Source organism: Megascapheus bottae, chromosome 2 (assembly GCF_031878675.1).
Source record: "Megascapheus bottae isolate mThoBot1 chromosome 2, mThoBot2.hap1, whole genome shotgun sequence".
In the NCBI taxonomy this organism is placed as follows: Eukaryota; Metazoa; Chordata; class Mammalia; order Rodentia; family Geomyidae; genus Megascapheus; species Megascapheus bottae.
Window position 1 is genome coordinate 11,904,822 of NC_143510.1, and position 26,602 is coordinate 11,931,423.

At 35.1% G+C, this 26,602-nt stretch overlaps 2 protein-coding genes across 2 annotated transcripts; both read right to left on the reverse strand.

The window, feature by feature from the left end:
- Positions 1-10,137: 10,137 nt before the first annotated feature.
- Positions 10,138-11,124, reverse strand: LOC150066386 (olfactory receptor 4K15). The gene has a single exon (XM_090354579.1). The coding sequence runs from the start codon at positions 11,110-11,112 to the stop codon at positions 10,138-10,140; it is 975 nt and encodes a 324-aa protein (XP_090210705.1). The 5' UTR covers positions 11,113-11,124.
- Positions 11,125-25,666: 14,542 nt separating this feature from the next.
- On the reverse strand, positions 25,667-26,602 carry Or4k1 (olfactory receptor family 4 subfamily K member 1). Its single transcript, XM_090352770.1, has one exon. The coding sequence runs from the start codon at positions 26,600-26,602 to the stop codon at positions 25,667-25,669; it is 936 nt and encodes a 311-aa protein (XP_090208896.1).

The window sequence follows — 26,602 nt, forward strand, 5'->3', positions numbered from 1 at the left end:
CTTTATTCCAACCTCTCACTTCAAAAAATGTTTGTTTTTTGGGGTGAGTTGTGTCTCTTGAAGACAGCAGAATGATGGATCTTGCTTTTTGATCCAACTAGACAGCCTATGCCATTTAATTGGAGAGTTAAGTCCATTGATATTGAGAGTTAGGACTGAGAAATATTTACTAGTTCCTGCCATTTTTAAAAGCTTTCATTTGACAGTTCTTGTACTTAGATGATATGATTTTTAGGTGCCATCTCTTTCTCTGTATTATATTTGTGTTGGTTTTCAATGTGTAGAACATTTTTGACAATTTTTTGTAATGTTAGTTTGGTTGCTACTTAATGTTGCAGCTTTTCCCTGGAATGGAATGTTTTTATTGTTTCCCTCAGTTATGAATGAGAGCTTAGCTGGGTACAGTATTCTTGGTTGGTAGTTATTTGACTTAAGGGCATGACATCTATCCTTCCAATCTCTTCTTGCTTGCATGGTCTCTGCTGAGAAATCTGTGGTTTTCCTTTGATTTGCTGATTTTTTTCCAATTTACGTGATTGTGTCGAAAAAGTTCTGCCTTACAAATTTTGTTTGGGGACTTTGTGACAGTTCTCCCAGGTTAATTTACTGGCACGGCCTTTAGATTTATGAGTCCCGCAGCAGAAATTTGACTATTTTCCGTAGCTTGAGCTTTAGCCAGTTTAGCAGAGAACCTGGGATGGAAACACATGTGGTTTTGTTTACCAGGAAAAAGGCTCCACCCAGGAGGAACTACTTCTGCTAGCTCAGGGAAGCAGAGGTCCAACTAAGCTGACTTGGGAAAAATTTTGGCCCTTTTGAAAGATCGCACTGCTAGCACCACTTCTCAGGCTCCATGGATATGGCATGGTCTTTGGCAGTAATCAAATGGTGCTGCTATTGGCTCATGAGGGAGGGCCTAACTTCCCAATGTCATTCTGTGAGCAGAAAGTGAAAATGTCTTTAATGAGGTACTCACAATTCCTTTGATTTTCTGAGTCCCTGAAGCTGGCAAGAAGCACTGTTTGCTTGAGTTCCAGAAGCAGACTTTGTTTCTGCAGCTGCTCGTTTGGGGAGCAGCTAGTGCTACAGCCGCCCAATGGTGTGGGCTCCAAACTTTCTTCTTGATCTGGCGCCTGGCTTTTTCCTATCTGACTGAAATCTCTGTGGTCCTAAAAATTACTTAGAATCTACCTTTATGCATAAACTTTCAGGTACGATGCTAAAACTGGTATCTGGATGAAAGTTAAGAAAGACTCACTCTGAACCACTGACATCTTTGGATATTATCTGCCTTACTTTCCTTAACGTAATTTTCCCTGTCTTTCAGTTTGCTCACTAATGGGGAACTGCCACACTTTTTATGGAAACATTAATTCCATTTTGTACATATGCCACATTTTCTTGATTCATTCATCTACTGAATGGCATCTGGATTGATTCCTTATTTTAGTTTTGGTAAACAAAACTTCAATAAACATGATTGTGCTGGTGGCTTTAGTGTGACCTGCTTTGTGGTCAATTGGCAAATGCCAGTAGTGGAATTTCTGAGTTGTAGGGAACCTCTATGTTTGGCAATTTGAGAAACCTCTATACTGTTTCCAGAGTGGTTGAGGAAATATGAATTCCCATAGAAGGAGCATTCCTTTTTGGGCACATCCTCACTGGCATCTGTTATGATCATATAAAATGATGCTAATTGAAATGAATTCCAAGAAATGGAAGCAAGAGATTTTTTTTCAAGTCCTTGGGCTTGACCACAGAGCCTGGGCATTGTCTTTGGGCTTTCTCAAGGCTAGCACTCTACCACTTGAGCCATAGCACCACTGCTGGCTTTTTGCAGTGTACGTAGTACCAAGAAATAGGTCCTGTCCTTGAGCTTTCTGGAGCCACAGCACTATTTCTGGCCTTTTCTGTTTATGTTGTACTGAGGAATCCATCCCAGGGCTTTGTGTGTGCTAGACAAGCACTCTATTACTAGGCCACGGTCCTGGCTCCACAAGAGATTTTTTATTTTACTTTTTGTGGGTTTTTCCCCACTTTTCTCACTTTCTTTTCATTTCATTTAGTCTTGTATGTAAGTTTATCTGAGTTGAGGATTTGAAGGAGAAGCACAGACATGGTTTGACAAATGATAAATTAATTCAGCAGTGATAATCACTCAATGTTGGAAATTAACAATACAACTTTAGTAAGATGAGGTGCCAGAAGTAAAAAATCTGTGAGAAAATGAAGGAGTGGCAGTTTTCAAAAAGAAGTGTGCTCAATATCCTATTTGTGTAACTATACATTACTTTTAAATGATTTAAAAAATAAAAATAAAAAAGGAAAATGGTTTGGTAGAGAGACTATCTGTCAAGGAGAAGGCCCTAGGTTCAAACTCAAGTATCATGAAGGACTAGAATAAACAGAAGGATGAGGAGAAGGAGTAAAAGGAAAACATTCCTATTTACAAATCTGCCAGATGCATTAAAATAAATTTAGTCAAGGACATGAAAGAGCTCTACATATACAACAATTAATAAACACGTAAATGAATGTGACGGTATCTATCAGTTAATTCTTTCGCATTTTGATTTTTGGGGATTTATCAATGTGATCATTTCTCTGATTTGTTTTCTAGTCTGCTCATTGTTGTAGAAAATCTTTCCCTCATTTGTCATAATCAGTAGAAACCTTGTGCTCTACTAGCAGAGATCTGCAATAGAGCAAAACCTTGATACATAAGGCCATATAGTATGAAGCTAATTGAAAGGACCTCCAGGATATTGAAACAAAAGCCATATAACGAATGATTGTTGTCCTTAATGTACTATGTTATCCCTCATCTCCTTTGCTGTCCCTTGGGTATCTCATATTGTTACAGTATCTCACTTTGTTATCTGATGTATTGAATTTATTTGTATTTGGTTATTTGAAATTTGATAGGGAAAGGGCGAAAACCAAGACAGGGGGTGGGGGGGGGGTGGGGGGGGAGGGTAATGGGTACCAACACATGTGAAAGGGTATCAATGTATGTGAATTAATGCACCTTCTATCTGGCAAATATCATGTAACCCTTTTATTAATACAATAAAACATATAAAAAAGAAAATCAATGATTATTGCTTTTATTTACCGATCTGAATTCTGCTGCATTGTTAGAAAATTTTATCTGATCTAAGAGTTTTTATGGAATATTGTGGGTTCTTAAATATATTATGCTATAGAATGATATAATATGTGAACTTCCCTATTCAAATACTTTGCTTCTGTGTCTTGTCTAATTACTCTGGTTAGGACTTCCAGGAAACATTGTACAGAAAAAGAATGGAAATAATTATTTTTGTTTCATTTCTGATTTTAGAGAAAATGAGTGGTTTCAGTTTTTTTTCTTTAGTACAATGTTGACTATAATTTGTCCTATGTGCCTTCATTATGTGGAGTTATGTTCCTTCTTTTCCATACTTCTTCAGATCTACTTTTTATGAAAAGATACTGAATTTTGGCAAAGGCTTTTTCTGAATATATTCAATGATTGAGGGGCTTTTGTCCTTGATTCTGTTTATGTGATGTCTTACATTAACTAATTTACACACGTTAAACTACTCTTACATCCCTGGAATGAAATTAACTTGATCATGGAGTATGATCTTTTTTTTTTTGAGTATGACTTTTTTAATGTATTATTGGATATCATTGCATTACTGAGAAGTGTTGTTATATCTGTCAAGGAAATTGGTCTTTAAATTTCCTTTGTGGCTGCTGTGTCTTCACTTGGTTTTGGAATGATTGCAATATAGCATCATAAAATGAGTTTGTTGTTTATCCTTCCCTTTGTTTTTTTGTTTGTTTGTTTGTTTTGGGGGCTTGAACTCTGGGCCTAGGCTCTGCCCTGAGCTCTTAAGCTTATGCTAGTGTTCTACCTCTAGCACTTTGAGCCACAGTGCCACTTCCAGTTTTCTCTTGGTTAATTGGAGATGAGACTCATGGACTTTCATGCCTGGGCTGGCTTTGAACCGTGTGTGATCCTCAGATTTCAGTCTTCTGAGTAGCCTCCAGTTTTTTTGAAAGCATTTTTTATATGAGGTCTATATCTCTTTTAGATTTCACAGCTCTCTGCAGACCCACTGCCCATGAATTCATTGAGTGCACCCTAGTTACAACCCATGCTGTTGCATGGTTGGTCAAGACTGAACCATAAGCAGCTGCTGGAATAAGGAAGGCAAGGGAAGCCCTAGGCAGTAGCACTGACTCATGGGTATTAGGCTCCTATGTCTGGATTCTAAGAGAGGTGAAGATTTCTGGAGAAAAGAATTGGATTCAGGGGTGACAAGTGGCATAACTGAGCTTACCTGGTAGGTCAGAAAACCATCTGTCACTCTTGCAGTGAATTCCTTGAAAACAAGGAATGCAGTGATTGCTCTGACCAAAAGTAGGGTCAACTTGCTGTATGGTTCCCCATCATCAAGCTTGGTGTCAGGTATCTCAGTCCTAATTTTGGCTACTTCAATGAAAATCTCTTCCGGGAAGTGATACTTATGTCTACACAGAGAGCAGTAACATCAACGATGAAAATTACGTGGTTTATTGACCCTCAATTTTCCCATGCACTATTTATGTAGGGGATGAGAATCATCAGCTACTATCAATTCATTTCATCCACCCATCAGTCGAGGACTAGGTTTGTGAATTTTTATTATTCATACTAAAAGTCTACCATTGGTAGTTGTATTCATGTCTTAGAGTGGCCTGGGATCGAGTATGTACAGGTCCTCACTGCTGTCTATGAATTATCCTAGGCATGCCAATCTGTTTCTGCTTCTCTGCCATGGGCTGTGCCAGGCTGGCTGAACTCTCCACAAATCAGGGTGACTCAAAAGACCACAAAAAATGCAAACCCAAACAAACAAAAAGCTGGTATAGTTGGCAGAGGAAGCAGTTGTGACTTACGTTAAGGTGGTGTAAGGTTCCTTCTGAACAAGTTTTTTTGTTTCTTTTGTTTCATCAAGAGTTTTACAGTTCAGTAATTTATGTTTTCATATAGTCTATATAACTGGATGTTTGTTGGCCACTTCATCAAGATTTCTTACCTCCACCTGAAGGCATAAGGTCACACACTTTCAGTTTTATTTCTAGTTTGTGTGTTAGCAATTTGCAACTTTTCCCAATTCAATATATTTATTATTGCTCTTCTTCTTTCAGTCTTTGGATGTTTTCTAGTTTTACTAGGGATTGAACCTAGGACTTGAGTATACTGAGCATGAGCTGTAAAAATAAAATTCAGCCTATCCTAGTAGTCATCAATTTGGCTCCATGTAATTCAAATTCATTCTCTAATGTGATCATCAATCCAATAAGGACAGTAATTATTCTAAGTAGAAAAAGAAAACCCAAGAGTAGATTGCCAACAATTATCAGTATAGTAGCTGGTCTTTAACTGTGTACTTCTTCCATGGAACCATACATTTTAGTTCTTGATAACACAGTTATCTAGCTGTTAATCAAATTCACAAATAATTATAATTATAATGTATCCTAAGATATTTATTTCCTAGCCAGGCTCTGGTGAGACTCGTATCTCCAATTAACCACCACAAAACTGGAAGTAGTGCTGTGGTTCAAGTAGTAGAATGTTAGCCTTGATCTGAAGAGTTCAGGGACAACTCCCAGGCTCAGAGTTCAAGCCCCATGACTGAGGAAAAAATAAAAAGAGAGATATTTATTTCCTGGCCCCGTCACTAGTCTGTCCAAGAAACAAAGTTATCCCACAGCAATATAAATCTAAATTATGTTCCATGTCAGAAATAATTTTTATGATCCCTATGAATATTTTACTTGATTGGGAACTATGTACATGTCTTTAGACATAGATAAAAATAAGCATGAACTTATGATTATGTAATAATCATATGTAAAATGGCCATAAGTCCTAGACTAGTTATCCTGGAAAGGGTACTACAAGCATTCCAATCATGAGAAACCATAACCACCATAGTTGATGAAATCATCTAACACATTTGAATCATCAATGAATGATGACAGCTTTTCAAAGGCCAAATATTTAGGCCCACTCATACCAATAAGTGGATAAATGTTTTTCACTTTCATGCATTTTTATTAGAAAAATGATTACAGAGGGGATACAGTTACATAAGTCATGTACATTTCTTTTTGAATGATGTCATGCCTTCCCTTACTCTCTCCCTGTTGCTCCATCATATCCTCACCCACAAGTTGCATAATTCAGTTTCAACATACTGTCTACTTAGTATGCTATATTTGTCCACCTGTGTCCCAACATTTCTGTGCTCTTTTACCTTCCCAAAGATAGAAAAATTGATAAACAATAGAAAAAGAAAACTAAATATAAATACCAACAAAGAAAAGTTATGTTTCCATTTCCTGAGTTCATACATTATTTTATATGATCAGACACATATAGCTATTATGCTTTTGTAGTCCCTCTCCATGTGTGAATGCTTAGAGACCTGTATAATTTATCATGTTCCAGTATATCTTTTTCATGTTCATTGCAACATTGCTTATTATAGCTAAAATATGGAATCAACCTAGATGCCCTTCAGTGAAAAAAAATGGATTGAGAAATTATAGTATAAACATGCATTGAAATTCTTCTCTTTTTTTGCCAGTCCTGGGCTTGAGCTCAGGGCCTGAGCACTGTCCTTGGACATTTTCTCAAGGCTAGAGCTCTACCACTTGAGCCTCAGCACCACTTCCGACTTTTTTTCTAAGTATGTGGTACCGAGGAATCGAACCCAGGTCTTCATGCATGCTAGGCAAGCACTCTACCACTAGGCCAAACTCCGGCCCTGCATTGAAATTCTTACCCATTAAAAAGAATAATATTGTATCACTAGTAAGGAAATATAAAGGCTTGGGAAAAATAATATTAAGTGAAATAATAGTTTGAATCGATTTTCTCATTTGTGGTATCTAGAATTTGTCTATAAATCTACACATAAACACACTGGATGGTAGAAATTTTAATTAAAGAGGGCCCTATGCTTTCAGGCAGACAAGCCCACACATGCCTTAAATTACAGCTTCCATTTTACTTCATTCATGTGCTAATTATGTTTGCACTAAGAGCATAAACCTTGAAAGATTGCCTTGATTACTTTCTCTGCAAGAGAGTGAGTATACAAAAACTCATATGAATCTTTTAAATTTAATCATCATTAATTATTGTAATAACTTGGCTTATTTATTAAATTAATATATGTAAATCAGACAGATTCATACATATGCTGAGAATAAATTACCTGTTAAATTACCATAGCATGAGAATTTTCCAAATTATAAACCCTCACCAAAGCATTTGAAAATAATTGTTTAATATCTCATTGATTGGTGGTGCTTGGCTTTATGTAACAAATATGCCACAGGGCTTTAAAATTAAAGAATAAAAATTTTATCTCCAAAAAGAGTTATTTTCATTCTTTGGAACTGAATCCCAGAAATGGTTTAATTAGCCCAATGTTAGAAACAGCTCAAGGTTAATATAGTCTCATTTGTTTTGTTTGCCTTCATCATATTCATTTTCAAGTTTTGCTGAACATATTTGGTATTTCTTGGTTTTTTTTGCCAGTCCTGGCTTGAACTCAGGGCCTGAACACTGTCCTTGGGCTTTCTCAAGGCTAGATCTCTACAACTTGAGCCACAGTACCACTTCCACCTTTTTCCATATATGTGACACTGAGAAATCCAACCAGTTCTTCATGCATGCTAGGCAAGCACTCTACCACTAGGCCAAATTCCAGCTCCTTCTTGGTTCATATGTTACTTTTTTCCCCTTTTTGTGTTATTCTTTCTCACACTTTCATACTTATGATTTCTCCCTCTCCCTTCTCCTCTTCTTCCTCTTCCTCCTTCTTCTTGCAATTAAATTTTTATTATCCTTCAGTAGTTGCAGAAAGAAGTTGCCATTCAACACCTCAATGTATGAAAACAATGAATCTTCATTAATGTTACCCCTTTCATCTTTTTCTCTATCCCAGCCCAACCCCAGTTTTCCTAATTTTATGGGATGTGGATTGAATATTGTGACTTCATTCTCCCTGATTTCTTCTCTTCTTACCACTTCCCACATGCATATTTCAAGTACCTGCTTTCTATTATTTACTTTCTTAGACTGAACTAGTTGTTTTAAGGAATTATTCCATTTGAATTCTTGCTGGTATATATCATAATTTGATTGATATATTTGTATACGCTGGCAAAAAGATGCCCAAACTTTGTTGATTCCTGCCCTCCAAGAATTCATGTTTATTTTTCCCTAAGTTTAATTGCACACATCAAATGTAACTAATCAAATAAAATGTTCATGGGTACTCATTATAAATAAAAATTTACCTCATCATTGTATACTCTAAACAACTTGTGTAGGGCCATTGCAATAATCAATTTGTTAGCTTTTACTACAAAGAAAAAAATTTTGTATTTTTTGTCAATTGGTGGTAACAACCCAAGATGAATCCAAAAATTTGTTGTAAAGGAGATGTGGTTAGGTTACAGAAGAACATGATATAAGGACAAAGAATCCTTCCAGCCTGATAGGTGTTTGGATTGTTCTCAACTTCTAACTGAAAATCTAATAGTTAACATATTTTAGTTCATTGTATTTATTGCTGTAACTGTGACTTGGTAAGTAGTAAGTAATCCTAATGACACAGGCCCAATAAGACCTGTATTTTCTCAGAAGTGGTAGTGTTCTACTGTAAAACAAAGTGCTATAGTCACTGAAATGAAAATTAGAATATTGCTCCTAGTATCCCTGGCCTTTCAAATGAATATGTACATTTTCTATTTAACACAAATAACTCTATGTAACTTGATTTCTATAGGTTAAGTATTAGGAAAGCTTATCCTGAAGAAAAGAATTGATGCAAAGACCCAGTAAAATAAAAACACAGGACTGGGAATATGGCTTAGTGGTTTAGAGTTCTTGCCTATGATGCATGAAGCCCTGGGTTTGATTCCTCAGTACCACATAAGGGCACTGTGGTTCAAGTAGTAGAGGACTAGCCTTAAGCAAAAAGAAGCTTAGGGATTATGCCCTGGACCCAAATTTAAGCCTGGGGACTGGCACAAAAAATTAAATAAAATAATAAAAGCATAACTAGTGTCTGATTGAGTCAGAACTCAATTGTCAAAGAGTAGTATATTATGACAGATGAAAGATAAATACCAAGCTGGATAAAACAGTAGCTACTCATTGCAATGTATTCAGTTGTAAACTGCGGTATAATAGGCATTTCTCTCTCCCTCCCTCCCTCCCTCTCCCTCCCTCCCTCCCTCCTTCCCTCCCTCTCTCTCTCTCTCTCTCTCTGTCTCTCTCTCTGTCTCTCTCTCTGTCTCTCTCTCTGTCTCTCTCTCTCTGTCTCTCTCTCTCTCTCCCTCCCTCTCGCTCTCTCCCTCCCTCTCTCTCTCTCTCTGTCTCTCTCTCTCTCTGTCTCTCTCTGTCTCTGTCTCTCTGTCTCTGTCTCTGTCTCTGTCTCTCTCTCTCTCTCTCTCTCTCTCTCTCTCTCTCTCTCTCTCTCTCTCTCTCTCTCTCTCCCTCCCTCCCTCCCTCCCTCTCTCCAGCCCAGGCATTTCTTTCTTAATAAACAGTAATAAAATTCTTGTTAATTAGAATATGAATGACACATTTTCAGTGAAAGACTCAGTGTATTTATGTTTTAGTAAGTATGAGTTTATATGAAAGCCAACAATTCTTTATTTTAGAAACATTCATATTTCAAAACAGAGAGAAAAGAAGGACCAGGAGGAGGTTGGCCTAGTGGTAAGAGTAGTTGCCTAGCGTGCACGAAGACCCATGTTCATTCCTCAGTACCACATACAGAGAAAAAAGCTGGAATTGGTGCTGTGGCTCAGCTGGTAGAGTTCTAGCCTTGAGAAAGTCCAAGGACAGTACTCAGGTCCTGAGTTCAGTCCCCATGACTGGCAAAAAAAAATTTAAAGAAAGAAAAATCAAAGAAGGACATACATTTAAACATTTTATTTTCTAAAATCCATTAGGATTTGCTTATTAGCCATTACATTGAGATAATAACTTCACAAGTTAAAATAATTGGCTTATCATCAGGTCTATTTGAAAATATCTAGAAACAAAAGCAAACAGCAACAGTCTTTTAAAGATTACTTTGTTTCCAGTAAAAGAACATTTCTTAAAACAGCAGAAACCTGGCCAGACTTTAGATACCTGCTCTTTAGTTTTGACATAGCTGCTTTCATTTCTTTATTCCTTAGACTGTAGATAACAGGATTTAAAATGGGAGTAAATATGGTATAGAATACAGCAAGCACTTTGTCAATTGAATAGCTGCTGAAGGGCCACACATAGATGAAGATGCATGGCCCAAAGAACAGTGTAACCACAGTGATGTGAGCAGTCAATGTGGAGCGGGCCTTGGCCATTCCAGCAGAAGAGCGATTCCGCACTGTGATGAGTATCACAGTGTAGGAGACAACCAAGAGGAGAAAGGAACTCAGAGAAAGAAAGCCACTGTCCGCAACTATTAGTAAGCTAATAACATAAGTATCTATGCATGCTAGCTTTGTCACGAGAGGGAGGTCACAGAAAAAGCTGTCAACCTGATTAGGACCACAAAAAGGCAAGTTGACAGTGAATGCCAGCTGGCTAGTAGTGTGGATGAAACCCACACTCCAAGAAATGAGAACAAGTATAATACACACTCTGCGGCTCATGATTGTCATATAGTGGAGAGGCTTGCATATTGCAACATAGCGGTCATAGGCCATGGATACAAGAATAACCATTTCACTGCCTGTAAAGAGGTGAACAAAGAAAATCTGAGCCAGACAGGCATCAAAGGAAATAGTCTTGTGCTCCACCAGAAAGTCAGCAATCATTTTGGGAGTAGCAAATGAGGCAACACATACATCTATGAAGGAGAGATTTGCAAGCAGAAAATACATGGGGGTATGAAGGCGGGAGTCTGAGGTCACAGTCAGGATGATGAGAAAGTTGCCCAGGAGTATGGATAGGTAGAGTAGTGAGAATATGAGAAACAGAAAAGGCTGGAGTTCCTTGGAACTGGAAAGTCCCAGCAGTACAAATTCTGTCACCCGAGAGTGATTCGTCTCATTCATTGACTTTGGAAGAGACTTACAGACCTGAAAAGGAGGAAAATGAATAGCAACCAGTGAAGTGAGTTTTGCTTGCTTTCTCACCCATTCTTAAGTTTCCAGAATCTATTTACTTGGATTTTCTTGAAATATTCTAAATTATATATATATTACCACAGAGTCCTTTATGACTCTAGATAGCTAAAATCTGAAAAGAATCATTCATCAATAAAAACACAAGGTCCACACAGCAGTGTGACCAGAGAGATGTGTGCTGTTAGGGTGGAGTGGGCCTTGGGCATGACAGCAGAGATGTTGAAAAACTCAATAATTACTGTGAAAGGAGGGCAGAAACAGAAAATGTTCATTATGTTTATATAGGTGAGCTTGCAGAAGTATATATTGGCTATACGTTTTCCATCTTATCTTCTCTTAAATTAAATTTAAATTTAAATTCAAAATACTGAAAAAAGTTTCTTTTTCTTGTTTTTGTTTTGCCAGTCGTGGAGCTTGAACTCTGGGAATGGGCACTGTCCTTGAGTTTTATTGAGGCTAATCACAGCACTACTTCTGGTGTGTTTTTCAGGGTTTGTGGTAACCAAGGAATCAAACCCAGGGCTTTATGCATGCTAGGAAAGCACTCTAGCCCTAGGCCAAACTCCTAGCCCTGGGAAAAGTTAATAATTAGGGTTTGTCCAGAGCCCTCTGTCTATTATGCAAATCATCATAGAAGCTCTTTTATGAAGAAATCTGTTGCATTTTTCCTTAATTATTACTTGAAGGCATTGAACTTGCATAGTTTATTAGGTTATGAATAATTAATATATTTAGCTTTTTGCAAGTTATAATTATAAATGATGAGTATGTATATTAAGAATTTTGGAAAATAAAGAAATCTGGGGCATGATCCAAAATGTGCTGTTCTTTTCATTTTTAGTCCATTCTACTAAAATCTATTTATGCAGTTTTTACTTATATAAAGTCTGTTGACCTTAAGAAGTCACATGAAAGCATGAAATATAAAAATCAAATTTATAAATCAGCTTTATATTATTGGTACTTGAAAAAATCTTTCTTCATGTGTGTCAGTTTTTGCCTATATTTTTCTGATTTTAAAGCATTTTAAATTTGATTTTAGTGTATTCCTTAAATATAATTGAAATTCTTAATCTCTCCCAAAGTTTCACCAGAGGATATGAATTAAGATAAGAATATAATGAGTAATTTTAGCAACCAGAAACCAAATTCTGAGGTTCCCTTTATATTTCTAATCTTTAGTTTTTACAACCCATATACTGAAAAATTAATTCATTATTACAGACTGTGAGTCCATTATTTTCAAAATGTTTAACAAGTGTAGATTTAAGGTAAAGAAAACTACAAGCAGAAATCAGAAATAGAACAAGTGAATCACTACATTACCTTGAGAAACTTACTCAACACTTTCTCAGTTCTTGAGGTCTCTCAGTTCTCCAGAGACTGAAAAATAAATAATAACCAATAAAATTATCTAATGTGGTTTCATGTGCACTATATGAGATAAAATATACATTAACTACAGATAAGAAGTCTCCTAAGGGGCCTGCTGGTGCTAGAGCATGAAAGAGTGTAAGAGCAGGATTTAGTAGCACAGAAGACTTCTCAGTAAAATATGTGAGCAAATCAGCTCAAGAATTAATCACCAACAATTTTTCAGTAATTTTTCCAAGCTGTATTCTATTATTGTCTCTGAATTCTTGGAGTTTTCAGAAAAATAACACCCCATTACGTATGGAAAAGTATTAGGCAAATTGAAGAAATTTAAGAGCTATGTTTCTCACTACATATGGTGCAAGTAATGAACATCATGAACTCTATTTCCTATATAATATTCTTAAATTATTTCATTTTAAGTATTTAAATGATAGCTTTTTTCAGAGGCATATTTTGCACTGGTAATGAAGAGTTAGGTTTATTATCTCTTTCCCTGAAATTTTACAATAACAATAAGAAGAATGATTTACTTATCCAGAGAAGCTGAGGGATTCAATTAAATGAAATGAGCTATCTTTTAATATACAATATAAACTGCCATGCAGTGAATATAATACTATTATGTAAATCATCTGTGTTAAAGTGACAGCCTTTCAAGACTCAAAATCCTCAAATATTAAAAAATTAACATATTGCCTTGAAATACACATTTGAAATGTTTCTTTAAAAATATGTGTGTGACAATGGAATTCTATGCTGCCATCAGAAAGAATGGCATCGCCCCATTTGTAAGGAAATGTTAAGACTTGGAAAAAAGCATATTAAGTGAAGTAAGCCAGACCCAAAGGAACATAGTTTTCCTTCATTTGTAATAATTAGGACACACCTAGGACTCTCCTAGCAGAGGATTACTATAGCACAAAACCTAAGTACATAAAGTACCTAGGTACATAAGATGAGACTAAATGAAAGGAACTCTAGAATGTGATTGTTGTTCTTTTTTAAAATATATTTTTATTATAATTAATAGAAGGGTTACATTATATTTGCCAGATAGAAGGTGCAATACTTCACAAACATTGCTATCCTTTCTCATGTGTTTGTCCCTATTTCCCTCTTCCTACCCCTCCCCTCATCTTGTTCCCCCCTTCCCTATCCTATTTCAAATAAACAAGTAAACATGTATACAATATATCAGATAACAAGGGAGATACTGGAACAATATGAGATATCCAAGGGACAACAAGAGATGAGAAATAATAGTACATTAAGAACAATCTTAATGTACTATGTTATTAATCTTCTCTTTTGTTGCTCTTTGGTTAATTTCACACTGTTACTGTATCTGACTTTGTTTATTTGAAATAAGAAAGTAAAGGGGGAAAACAAGATGATTGGGAGGGGTGGGGGAGGAAATGGGGATAAAAGCATGACAAGGCATATCAATGTGTGAGAAGCAATGCACCTAGTACCTGAAGAATATAACTGTAACTCCTCTATACATTACCCTGACAATAAAAAAAAACTGTGTGTGAGAAATCTGATAAGCTGTAATTACCATATCTAAACACTTTTTAGTACATCTGCTCCCAAAATGAGCACTCACATCCTTAATGATGTGTTATTCCAAATTATAATAAATTACTGATAATGCTACATAATATGCTCTGATATGTAAAATAATGAGTATCAGCTGTGTTCATGTAAAGACAAATATTGCATTTTTATATTAGATGAATTACTATATGCCATATGAGATTGGGCTAAACAATACCCAGATTCTTCCTTCTTTAAATTCTAGCAAATTACAGTTTTTCTGATACTTAAAATGCAGGCAATAAAACTGATACATATAGCAAATACAAGGTAACTACACAGAAATCATCAAATTCTACTATGCCAGACATCCATCATCCACAACTTTTTCTTCATTCTTGCGCCTTCACTCTCCTCTCAAACCAAATCAGAGACATAAAAGTGATTTCTGAACTATGCCAGAGGTAAATATTTGTATGTAGTTTTTATAGTGATGGTGACCAAAAAAGCTTACTTACCTGGAATGAAATGAACAGTGGAGATACCCTGTAATCTGCAGTATGAGAAGAATTTAGTTGCTGCCTCCATATCTCCTAATCCCTGTAGATATAAGCGAAAATTTTACTTTAAACACTTAAATATATAGAAAAGGTCCGTAGAGGATGAGCTATTTTCAGGGAGATGAAATACAAGTAGATTGGGGACCACTTATAGTAATCAGGAATCTGAAATAAGAAAAGAAGATGATTAAGAAGAGGAAATTTCATGTTTTGAAAACAAAATCCCATTTCCAAATTCTGCAGAGGAGTTAGCCTAACTGTTTTTTTTTCATAATAGTGGTACATTAATTGGCTACAAATATTTCCAAAAGCCTCTAGACATAAAGAACAATTATAAAGCACTAGAGTTGCATTAAAAAGACTATTTTCTAGTGTATGTGGCAGTGTAAGCACAAAATATTTATTTATATATCATAGAAAAATAGTACCTTTCAACTCAGTCTCTCCTTCCAGGTGCAGAAAATATCACTATCCTTATCCTGGGTCTGGTAACATTAGCACCTACCAAGAGAAATTCACTGCTTCAGAAGTCATTGGGTGAGGGACAAAGACATACATTCCATGTCTGCAGACTATGTTTTTCACCTTTCACAATTTGAAAAGTCAATGTCCTCTCCACACAGATATAAGAAAATCTATGTAAATGCTTAGAAACCAATTAGGATTTTGACGTCACTGGACTGCATTGACCAATAGACTCAGAGGAAAGTTGAGATCACAGAAGTCACCTTTATTAGCAATAATTCTATGAGAGGCTTTGGTTACAATAATTATTTTACCTCATCTTGAGAATTTCCCAGATGGACCAACAACATGATTAATGTTAATGTTTTATCCTGTTGGCGAATGCATACATGGTATATAGGAAAGCAATAAATAATTTTGTTAGTTAGATCTGCTTTAGGAGACATATAGATATAGTAAATATGTCAAAAAAAACAATGGAGACATTCTGCAATTGCATGCTACACAGCAGAGCAAAAACATAAGACCAATCCATATGCTTGGTTCCTAAGGCAACAATTCCATGATAGGGTAGTGGAAGCTGTTTTATAATAGAAACACTACATCCACTAGTGTAGTTCTAGTAAAAAAAAACCTAAAGAACTGTAAATATTTTCACCTCTTATTTCAATTTCTTGGGGGAAAATGCTCTTTTGTGAAGCTTCTATTTTCTCCTCCTCTAAGGTTGATCTTCATTCAAGAATGGAGTTCAAAAACAACAACAAAAATGATTTCTTCCTATGCCCTCATATAATTGTGGTGCTACCATAGAGAGTAGAAACCAAATACTATAGGTTAATATATTAAATGTGTACATTAGGCAAACGAGTTCTTAGAGGATTTGTTATTTGGCCCAGTTTGGATTGTCTATGTTTGTTGTTCAATGTCTTTTCTACTTAAGCTCAGTCCCCTTCAGAAGGATAGAACCTTGTGAATTTATAACTAGAACTTAATGAGTTTTATTTTTTACCTCTTCTCTGGAATATTGTGACTTCAATATTCCTAAATATCTTTTGACCAATGCTTCTGAGAACCTTTCATTTATCTCTCTCCTATTTTACTACCTTAAAAATTCAGTTGAAACAAATGGCAGTGCCCTGCACCTGAACAAACAAGATAAAGCTTGAAATCCCAAGTACACACTCCAGAACTGGTGCACTTGATGTGCACACTGCACACACACACACACACACACACACACACACACACACACAATCTGATGTTTGACATTTATTTTCACTTAGATCTCCTATTGAGTAATTTTAGACTAAATATCTATTTCTAAGGTTCCAAAATATATTAAAGCATCCCACAGCATTTTTCCTTGATTTTGCCTTTTTTTAATAAGGGTATATGTGGAAGCTTCATCACAGTATTAATATTCTCTGCCACTATTGGTTATTATTGCTGTTTTCCATTCTTAAATGCCAGATTGCATTTTTTCCATTTAAACAGGAGTATTGTAATATTTTTCTTTTGAACATTTATCATTTAGAAGGATTTAAAATATGTATAGGAAAAATGTTTTACTTACATATCTGACATTCTAATGCCCTTAGTACTCTAATTTAAGTCCATATTTATACCTGGGATGCTTTTTTTCTTAAGGAATTTCTCTAACATTCCTCACATGGTAGGTCAGTTATAATAAATATTATATTTACTTTTGTTTTAGAAGAATTTGGATACATATAGCTTTCTAAGATGAGAATTATTATTTTTCTTTGTGGGTCTTGGGGCTTGAACTGGGCCTGGGTGCTGTCCCTGAGCTCTTCAGCTGAGGGCAGCACCCTACATACCCCTGGGGCTGGGTAATGTCCCTGAGCCCTTCAGCTGAAGGCTACCACCGTACCCTTGAGCCAAGTCCCACTTACCGTTTTCTAGAGGTTAATTGGAGATAAGAGTCTCAGGTCCTTTTGTGCCTGGGCTGGCTTTGAACCTTGGTCCTCAGATCTCAGCCCCTTGAGGAGCTAGGATTACAGGCGTGAGCCACTGCGCCTGGCTATATTTTTGTAATTTAAAAAAATACCTTTAAAAAAAAACTGGGTAGTTCATGCTTGTAATCATGGACTATGGTTCAAAGCAAACCCAGGCAAGATAGTGTGGAGACACCAGTAAATCACCATTAAAAGATTGAATGGATCTGTGGCTCAAGTAGTAGAATGTTAGCTAGCCTTCAGCACAAAAGCTCAGGGACAGCAGTGGTATTCCAGGTATAAATTATGACATCATGTCTGGCATTTATCACTGATGGCCATATCTGATGAGGCCAAGCAAAATGAACTCCAGAATATGGAAACAAGAGGTTTATCTGTGTGGTTGTTGTTCTTAACATACTATGTGAAGTTATTTCTTTTTTTCTTTTCCCCTTATGGCTTATCTCATATTGTTACCGTGTCTGACTTTGGTACCTGCTATATTGTATATATATTATTTGTTTATATGAAATAGGGAAGGGAAGGAGAAAAACAAAATGATTGGGAGGGAGTGGAGAAGGTTAATTGGAAGAAAAAATATTGGGGTATAAGTGTTCAAGAAATAATGCACTCACTACCTGACAAGTGTAAATGTAACCTCTCTATCACCCCAGCAATAAAATAAAATTAAAAAATAACTCAAAACTAAAAAAGAAATGTTTTTCATGATTCTTTAGCTCCAGTCTTGTATTTTATATTTTTTATTCTCTAAGTGTTTACTGTTTATAAAATTTGGAATATTTTTCCTTCAGCACCTTCTTTGAGGATGCCAACTAAATATTTGATGATGCAATTGAAATTACCACTAGAACACAATTCAAAAATGTCAATTGGGGGGGCAGGAGTTTGCCCTACTGGTAGAGTGCTTGCCTAGCATGCACAAGTCCCATGTTCGATACACACACACACACACACACACACACACACACACACACACACACACACCACACATGGACATGATAAAGTTTATGGACTTTAGACATTTATACAATGAGGCCAAAGAAGGGTATACATAGGAGTGCAGGACAAAGGCTCAATAGCTATGTGCATATGATCATATAAAATAGCGTTTTATGAAATAAACTCCAAAAAAGAAACAAGAGATTTTTTAGTTGCTGCTGTTGCTATTTTGTTTTCCTTTTGTCTTGTTTGTATTTAGTAGGATAAGGGAGGCACAGAAAAGGTGGAACAAAGGGCGAACAAATACAATAGTACTCACACTACATTGGAAATGAACTTCATGGCCTGTGAGAGGGGATGGGAGAGAAAAACTGGGACAGAGTGAAGGGAGGTGAGACATAGCTCAAAAAATCATACTCATCTGATTCATGTAACTGTAACCCCTCTATAGATCACCTCTACAGTAACAGTAAGATAAAATTTAAAGAAAGGAATGTTATAAAAGTGGTTGGGGTGTGATATAAAAATATAGGAAAGCCACAATTAAGCCTTTACATTGTATATATTAAATATGCCAATAACAGGGCCTTGCACTTGCTAGGCTGGCACTCTGCCACTTGAGCCATGCTTTCAGCCTTGAAACAATAAATTCTTTAGCTTCAGGCCTGGCATTTTATATCAGTGTGGGACATGGCCAAGTCATTCTCCCAAACACTGAAGTTTATAGTCATACATGTTTTGCACTTTAAAATTTTTTATTACTTATATTATTTGTGGTGACTTATTTTTCTCCAAAGAAGCACTCATTATTTTAATATCTGTCTTCTGGATCTCTTGCCAGAAGACAATTTTCTTTGGCTGTAGCTCCATGTACCTATAAATTATTCTGTGATCCATCACTGATTCCTTCTGTGTTTTATTGCTTTGACAAGTCTGAAATTATGAATGTCTTCTGACCTTTTGCAGTCGAGTCAAAGTTGTGCAAATGGCTTCAAACAATTGCATTCTTTTCTGTTAGTACTGAGGTCATAAATCAAAGCACTGCCAAAACAGAATGACTCATACTTTTTCTATGCTTTATGTATTATTTTTTTCCAATAGGAATTATTGACTTATTAAACAACTTTTATTGTAAATGAAATAATGATTTTTATTGTATTTAGTTAATACAGAATTTTAATTTCGTTAATTTTACTGTAGATGGTTTTAATTTGGTTTAATTTTAGACAACTGTAAAATGTTAACCAAAACTAGCTTTTCTAAGTAAACTGAAGGTGACAATGATATATTGATCTTCACCTGGTTCATATAAAAATTTATTTATGCATGTATTTGCTTATTTTCTCAGTTCTGGAGCTTGAACTCAAGGCTTCAGCAATGTCTCTGAGCACTTTTGCTCTTGGCTACTGCTCTATTACTTTGAACCACATCTTCACTTGTGGTTTCCTGGTGTTAAATAATGATAAAAATATCATTGTCTTTCCTGACCGCACTGATTTCTAATTTAAATCCTCAAATCTCAGCCTCCTGAATAGCTAGAGTTAGGACTGTGAGCAACCAGCCACCAGCGGATGGCTTGATTTTAGGTTAAATTGAATTCATAAGTTTTCCTTTATAAAAATGATGTTTTAACTTTGAAATAAAATTTACTGAGGAAAATTAAGTGAACAAGGGAATATTCTGTAGAAAGAGGGATGACCCTACTGCTTTGAGAAAATCATACATTTTTTCCTTTGCTTTTAGCAAGTTTTCCTGAAACTTTATTTGATAGAACTGCGGATTTTCAAAACAAATAAACATTTAATTATAAAACTTGGAAATAAATCATTCAAAATTAGTTTCTAAAAATAATTATTTCATGGAAGTCATATTCTGATGAATATAACACACTTCTTACTAAAAGTATTCAGCACGCTTTAGATAATAGAAACTTTTGTTGTAAATTTTCACTCTTATTTAATACTACTTTTTCTTCATCAGACCAGTAGATAATGCTCCTCCCTTATTTTAATTAGTATCTATATTGTCAAATTGAATGTTTTTTCCTTGTTTGTCATTTGTATGTGCTTTATTAAAATTTTCTGCTTATGATATGTGACCTACAAAACTAGAAGTGATGAATTAAGGTTGTCATTTGAGAGCTAAATTTTTAATGTATATATATATATACATATATATATATGGCTAGGAGAACAAATACTAATTATCAATTACAATCATTTGTAGGCTAATCTGTTTTTAATTTTATGCTGGTAAAATGTACCAACGCAGCAAAAACAAATTATATTTAACCATGAATGTTTGGAAAAATAAGTGGAGTTGCTGACAGTTACTATCCTAAAATTGTTTTTTTTTAATATTCAGCATAGAACTACCCCATGATTCAGCAATACCACTCTGTGCATTTTTTTAAATTACAAATCAGGGCCAGGAGAGTGACCTAGTACTAGAGTGCTTGCCTAGCATGTATGAAGCCCTGGATTTGATTCCTTGGTATTATATACAAAGAAAAGGCCAGAAGTGATGTTGTGGCTCAAGTGTTAGAGCACTATCTTTTAGAAAGCTCAAGCCTCAAGAACAGTGCCTAGGCCCTGAGTTCAAATCCCAGGACTGGCAAAAGAAAACAAAAAGATTACAAATCAGGATAAAGTAAAGCTATCTACATCATCATATTTATTGCTTCACTATTCACCATAAGTAAGCTATAGTCAATAGCCCAGATGTTCTTCAATAGAGGAATGGACCAAGAAAATGTAGTGTAGGCTGGAAATGTGGGTCTACTGTAAAGTGCTTGCCTAGCATGCACGAAGCAGTGGGTTTGGTTCCACAGTACTACATATACAGAAAAAGCAAGTGGTGCTGCTGCTCAAGTGGTATAGCACTAGCCTTGAGATAACTCAAGGACAGTGTCCAGACCCTGAGTTCAAGCCCTACGACTGGCAAAATGAAAACAGAAAAAAATGTAGTATATACACACATGGAATTTTACTTATTTATTAGGAGGAATCACATTGTCTCATTTGCAAAGAAATGGACTGAAAAATATGTTAAGTAGAATATGTCAAGCACAGAGAGACAAAGATGCATGTTTCTTTTTCCTCATTATGTTGAAGCTAAACTCAATTTACTAGCAGAAAAGTACACTATGAAGAAAATGCTCACTGAAGTATTAATAAAATATATGGTATTTTCAGGGGAGATTTCAATTGGTGTATTTCCTTAGATAATCTAGGTTGATATTGTTTATCATCTCACAGAAATATTTGCTCTTTTCATAAAACCTACTAAACATTAACTTGTTTCCCTATTTTAGTACTCTCTCCTCTATTTCATAGTTCCAGTTTTGGTCACTTGTTCAGACTTACATACATGTAGGCTCCCTAAAAATTTCACTGCCTAAATGATCTCTGGTAGTAGAGGGAATTATGTCATTCTCCTATGAATAAAAGGAGATGCTAGGAGAGTCCAAGGTTTATACTAATTACGACAAATGAGGGAAACCATTGAGCCTATGTTCCTTTGAGTCTGGGTTACTTCACTTAATATGATTATTTCTAAGTCTTTCCATGTCCTTACAAATAGGGCGATGTTGTTCTTTCTGACAGCAGCATAGAATTCCATTGTGTATAAATACCACATCTTGTTGTTCCAATCATCTATTGAGGGGCATTTAAGTTGGTTCCATACCCTTGCTATGGTAAATAGTGCTGCACTGAACATTGTTATGCTAGTGGATTTAGTATGTCCTTGTTTCTGGACAACTGGGTAAATGCCAAGTAGTGGAATTGCTGGGTCATAGGGGAGTTCTATGTTTAGTCTTTTGAGGAACCACCATACCGCTTTCCATTGTAACTGAATGAGTTTGCACATCTACCAACAGTGTAGTAGTGATCCTTCCTGGCCACATCCCCTCCAGCATCTGTTGCTATTAGATTTCTTGATTATGGCCATTTAAATTGGATTGAGATGGAATCTCAGAGTTGTTTTGATTTGCATTTCTTTTACGGCCAGAGATGTTGAGCATTTCTTCATGTGTCTATAGGCCATTTTTGTTTCTTCTTCAGAGAAGACTCTCTTTCAGTCTTTGGCCCATCTTTTAATGGGATGGTTGTTTCTTTGGAGATTAGCTTTGAAGTGATTCAACTTTTTGAGCTGTTGATATATTTTAGAAATGAGGCTTTTGTCTGTTGTATGGTTACTGAAGATCTCCCACTCCGTGAGCTATCTATTTAGTTTGCTAGCTATGAGGTTTACAATAGGGCAAAACCTAGATACATAAGGCCATATAGGATGAGGCTAACTGAAAGGACCTCCAAATGTAGAAACAAGAGCCATATAAGGTGTGACTGGTGTTCTTAATGTACTATGTTATTTTTCATCTCTTTTGTTTTTCCTTGGTTATCTCATATAGTTACAGTATCTTACCTTGTTATCTGGTATATTGCATATATGTTTATTTGTTTATTTGAAATAGGATAGGGAAGGGGGAAAACAAGATGAGGGGAAAGGAAGGGGGGAAATGGGGACAAAAACATGAGAAGAGGTATCAATGTGAAGTAATGCACTTTGTATCTGGTGAATACTATGTAACCCTCTATTAATTACAATAAAAATTTGATTTAAAAATAAATAGAAATAAATAAAAGGAGATGCTAAATTAACTTGTAAATAAAAAATTCATGATTTTTCTTATTTTCTGTAATCAAATTGATACTTAAATGCATGCTGTTAAATCTTAGACACATCAAAGCCTATCAATTAATTTCCTATCAATCCATTTTCCTTTCTTCCTTCCTGCCTTCCTTTCTTCCTTCCATTCTTTCTTTCCTTCTTTCTTTCTTTTCTTGAGTGAGGAGTCTTGAACTCTTGGTCTGGGCATTGTCTGTCCCTGAGCTCATCATCTCAAAGCTAGTGCCCTGCCACTGAGCCACGATGCCACTTCTGCTTTCCTTGTGGTTAATTGGAGATAAGAATCTCACTGGACTTTTGTGCCTGGGCTGTCTTAGAATTGTGATCCTCAGATCTCAGCTTCCAGAGTAGCTAGGATTACAAATGTGAGCCACCAGCACCAGTTTTCCATTTTCTTTAATAAGGTTTAAAACATCATTCTTTATGACAATATACAAAGGGTGAATCTATGTAACAGCGATGTTCACAGAACAATTTGCTGGAAATGAACTTTGCAACTTGGGGGGTAAGTGGGAGAAAATCATGGGAAGTGGAAAAATGTACAAGAAGAAATGTATTCATTACTTCATGAATGTAACTGTAACTCCATTTTAAAAAATATAATTAAAAATAAAATAAAAAGCCAAATAAATAAAACATTCTTCCCATGACTTATTTCTCAGTAAACTTCCATATCAATCTGAACAGCTGTAGATACTGTAGAAAAAATTGTGAAATTTCAGACCTTTACCCACACAAAAGTATATTATTATTAAAAATTCTTTACCAAATTTTACCATCTTATTGATGTTTATAAATTAGAACTTCCAGTCATAAATAAGAAATTTGTCAGAAATGGATTTGAATTCAGTTATTATTGTGTGGTAATATACTAAAATATGATGCTATATTTAGCATATATAATGTGCTGAAAATATAATATGCTGCATATGTAATATACTTTGTTACAATACAGCAGATACTGTATTATAATTGTATAGTATATTTTATATACTATATGTAGCATAGAGTATTTATATGTACAAACACATAGCATATGTAATATATTTAGTATATATTATGCATAACATAAAAATGATATTATAACATATATAATAAATAATGTTAAATGTTAATGAGTGTTAGAATATTTTATGGACATAAAATAATATAGAATAATAACATAATATAGTATATATTATACTGTGCATAATATAATTCAATAATTTTACACTATCAAATACATTACATGTACTATGTATAATACTTATATGTATTATATACCCAATGCCACTCAAACTGTACTAAATGCATGCCACCTTTCAACAAACCTATAATTTTCATTTTATCATTAATTGAGGCACTCACTTTTCTTTTTCAGCTTGAGAGGATTACCATATCTTTTTATCTTGTTTTAGGGGCATAATTATCTTTCGGGAAGGCCCAAATCAGGATAATACTCAGATTATAACACATTGATTAAAACACAATTGATTGTGACATTATGAGTTTATCTATATCTGCTGAGCCAAGTAAGACATTCATAGAGGTTTTTGGTTTTGACTATACCTGGTCATAACTGTTCATGAATAAGACATATTTATTTAGTAAAGATCTGAGGAGTGAAAGACCCTGAATTTTCAGGTTTACAATCAATCTCTATTTTCTACAGAAACATAAAAGAAAAAAATGTGCACCAACTATATTACGGCCAATTTCATGTTTATTAAATATTCAAAGTATTTTCAGAACTGTATAAAAATACGTTAGAGAAAAATCATCTTTTTAAGAGTGATCACTATGTTTGGCATTGTACCAATGAAGCTGAACAAAGTTCTGAAGTTACAAAACCTCCAAATTATTTCAAGATTGTATCTATATCTAAAATTCTCCTTGCAGTAAGACTTACCATTTGGAGGTAATAGTACATAGTCCCAACTTACTTTTAGAATGTAAAAAGGTTAAAATACTGAATCTGGAGTGATGACAATTACAGGTTTACAAATTTCCATTAAGCAGTTCTGTTTCTCATTGTTAGAATGCAAGCATTTACATTTATATGAAAGCTTTTGTAAGGACTCTTATTCAAAAATGTTTGACTGGAAAATGAAATGATAGTCAATAGATTCCTTTCATCTTTATCACTAAATGAACCTTAATCTCACTTTCTTCTGTTCTAAAGAAACAGAAAATAATAGATCTGGTCCTCAAATAAAAATAATATGTAAATTTTGAATATGTGTGGGCGACATCGCAAACATTTGCATTTTCTCTGAATGATGCCGAATTCGATACAGTTGAATTACTAGCCTAAACTATATGTACATTGGGAAACAAACACATATGCCATTGATGCTAGCAAATACTTACAGTAAGTTTTACAGTAAGTAATACTATGTATTAAATAATCTAAAAGAAATTAGCAACCAAACTTTCCAAAGAAATAGTAAAAAACCTTACAAACAACCAAATATGTAATACTAAATTACATAAATAAAAATTAAATTAAAATAGATAAGCTAACTAATGTATGATGAGAAATCCACATTTTAAATTAAAGATATTTAAATTGAGATATGTTCCTACTATACAAATATATGTATATGTATATGGACAAAATGAAGATATCAAAAATTTGTGGTTATATTTTATATGCAAGGCAACAAATTTGTTCAGTGGAAGAGAATAATGAGCTTATTTCATGAATAAAAATTTGTGAACATTAGAAACCCAATATTCTTTGTTTCTACATATTTTAAGATAATCTGTATTGATAAGCAATAAAGTTCCACCAAAAATTTATATAAACAGAAAAAAGACCTGGTGTATGCAATGTCTTCCACTTAGGACAAGAAGTAATTTCTATATCTCAATGGCTCATATTACTGGCAAAGATAATTAGTGTGGTGCTCTGATTCTCAGTCGGCTCTGTTTCAGCACTACACTCTATCATGGAGATCCTTACTTTTTCCAAGAGTTGACATGACTGCTTCTCAAATTCCTCATGGCTGATTTGACATCTTTGTTCCTCATGGAGTAGATGATGGGATTCAGTAAAGGTGTACAAATAGTGTAGAAGACAGAAATGAACTTATCCACAGAAAGTCTACTAAAAGGCCATATATAGAAATAAATGCAAGGCCCAAAGAAGAGAATCACTACTGTAATATGAGCAGTTAGTGTAGAAAGGGCTTTAGATGACACACTGGAGGATCTGTTCCAGACAGTCATCAAAATAATGGCATATGAAATAATTAAAGCCAGAAAACAGCTCAGAGATATCAGTCCACTATTAGTCAGAGTCATAATTTCCATTCTGTATGTGTCCATGCAAGCCAGCTTTATCACCAGGGGAAGGTCACAGAAGAAGCTATCTACCTCATTGGGACCACAGAATGGAAGATCCACTGTAAAAATCAAGTGACTTACGGAATGAAGAATACCCACAGCCCATGAAACAGACACAAATATCACACATAGCCTTTGGTTCATAATTGTACTGTAATGTAGAGGCTTACAAATTGCTATAAATCTGTCATATCCCATTGCTACAAGCAACATCATCTCACTCCCAACAAAACTATGAAGTAGAAATATTTGGGTCATGCAACCCTCAAATGAGATGGTCTTGTGTTCAGCAAAAAAGTCCATAAGCATCTTAGGAGTAGCAAAATTAGATTGGCAGATATCAATGAAAGAAAGGTTACTGAGCAGGAAATACATAGGTGAGTTCAAATGGGAGTCAGAGTAAATGACGACAATGATCATTACATTGCCTAAGACTGATGTCACATAGATTATAGAGAAGATGGCAAATAGTAACACCTGAAGTCCCCAAGAGCTGGAGAGTCCAAGAAGCACAAACTCAGACACGTTTGATTCATTCATGTGAGCCAT

What these genes read in the sequence shown, in the direction of transcription:
- LOC150066386 (XM_090354579.1), bottom strand. Translation starts at nt 11,112, where the DNA reads ATGAATGAGACGAATCACTCTCGGGTGACAGAATTTGTACTGCTGGGA.
- Or4k1 (XM_090352770.1), bottom strand. Translation starts at nt 26,602, where the DNA reads ATGGCTCACATGAATGAATCAAACGTGTCTGAGTTTGTGCTTCTTGGA.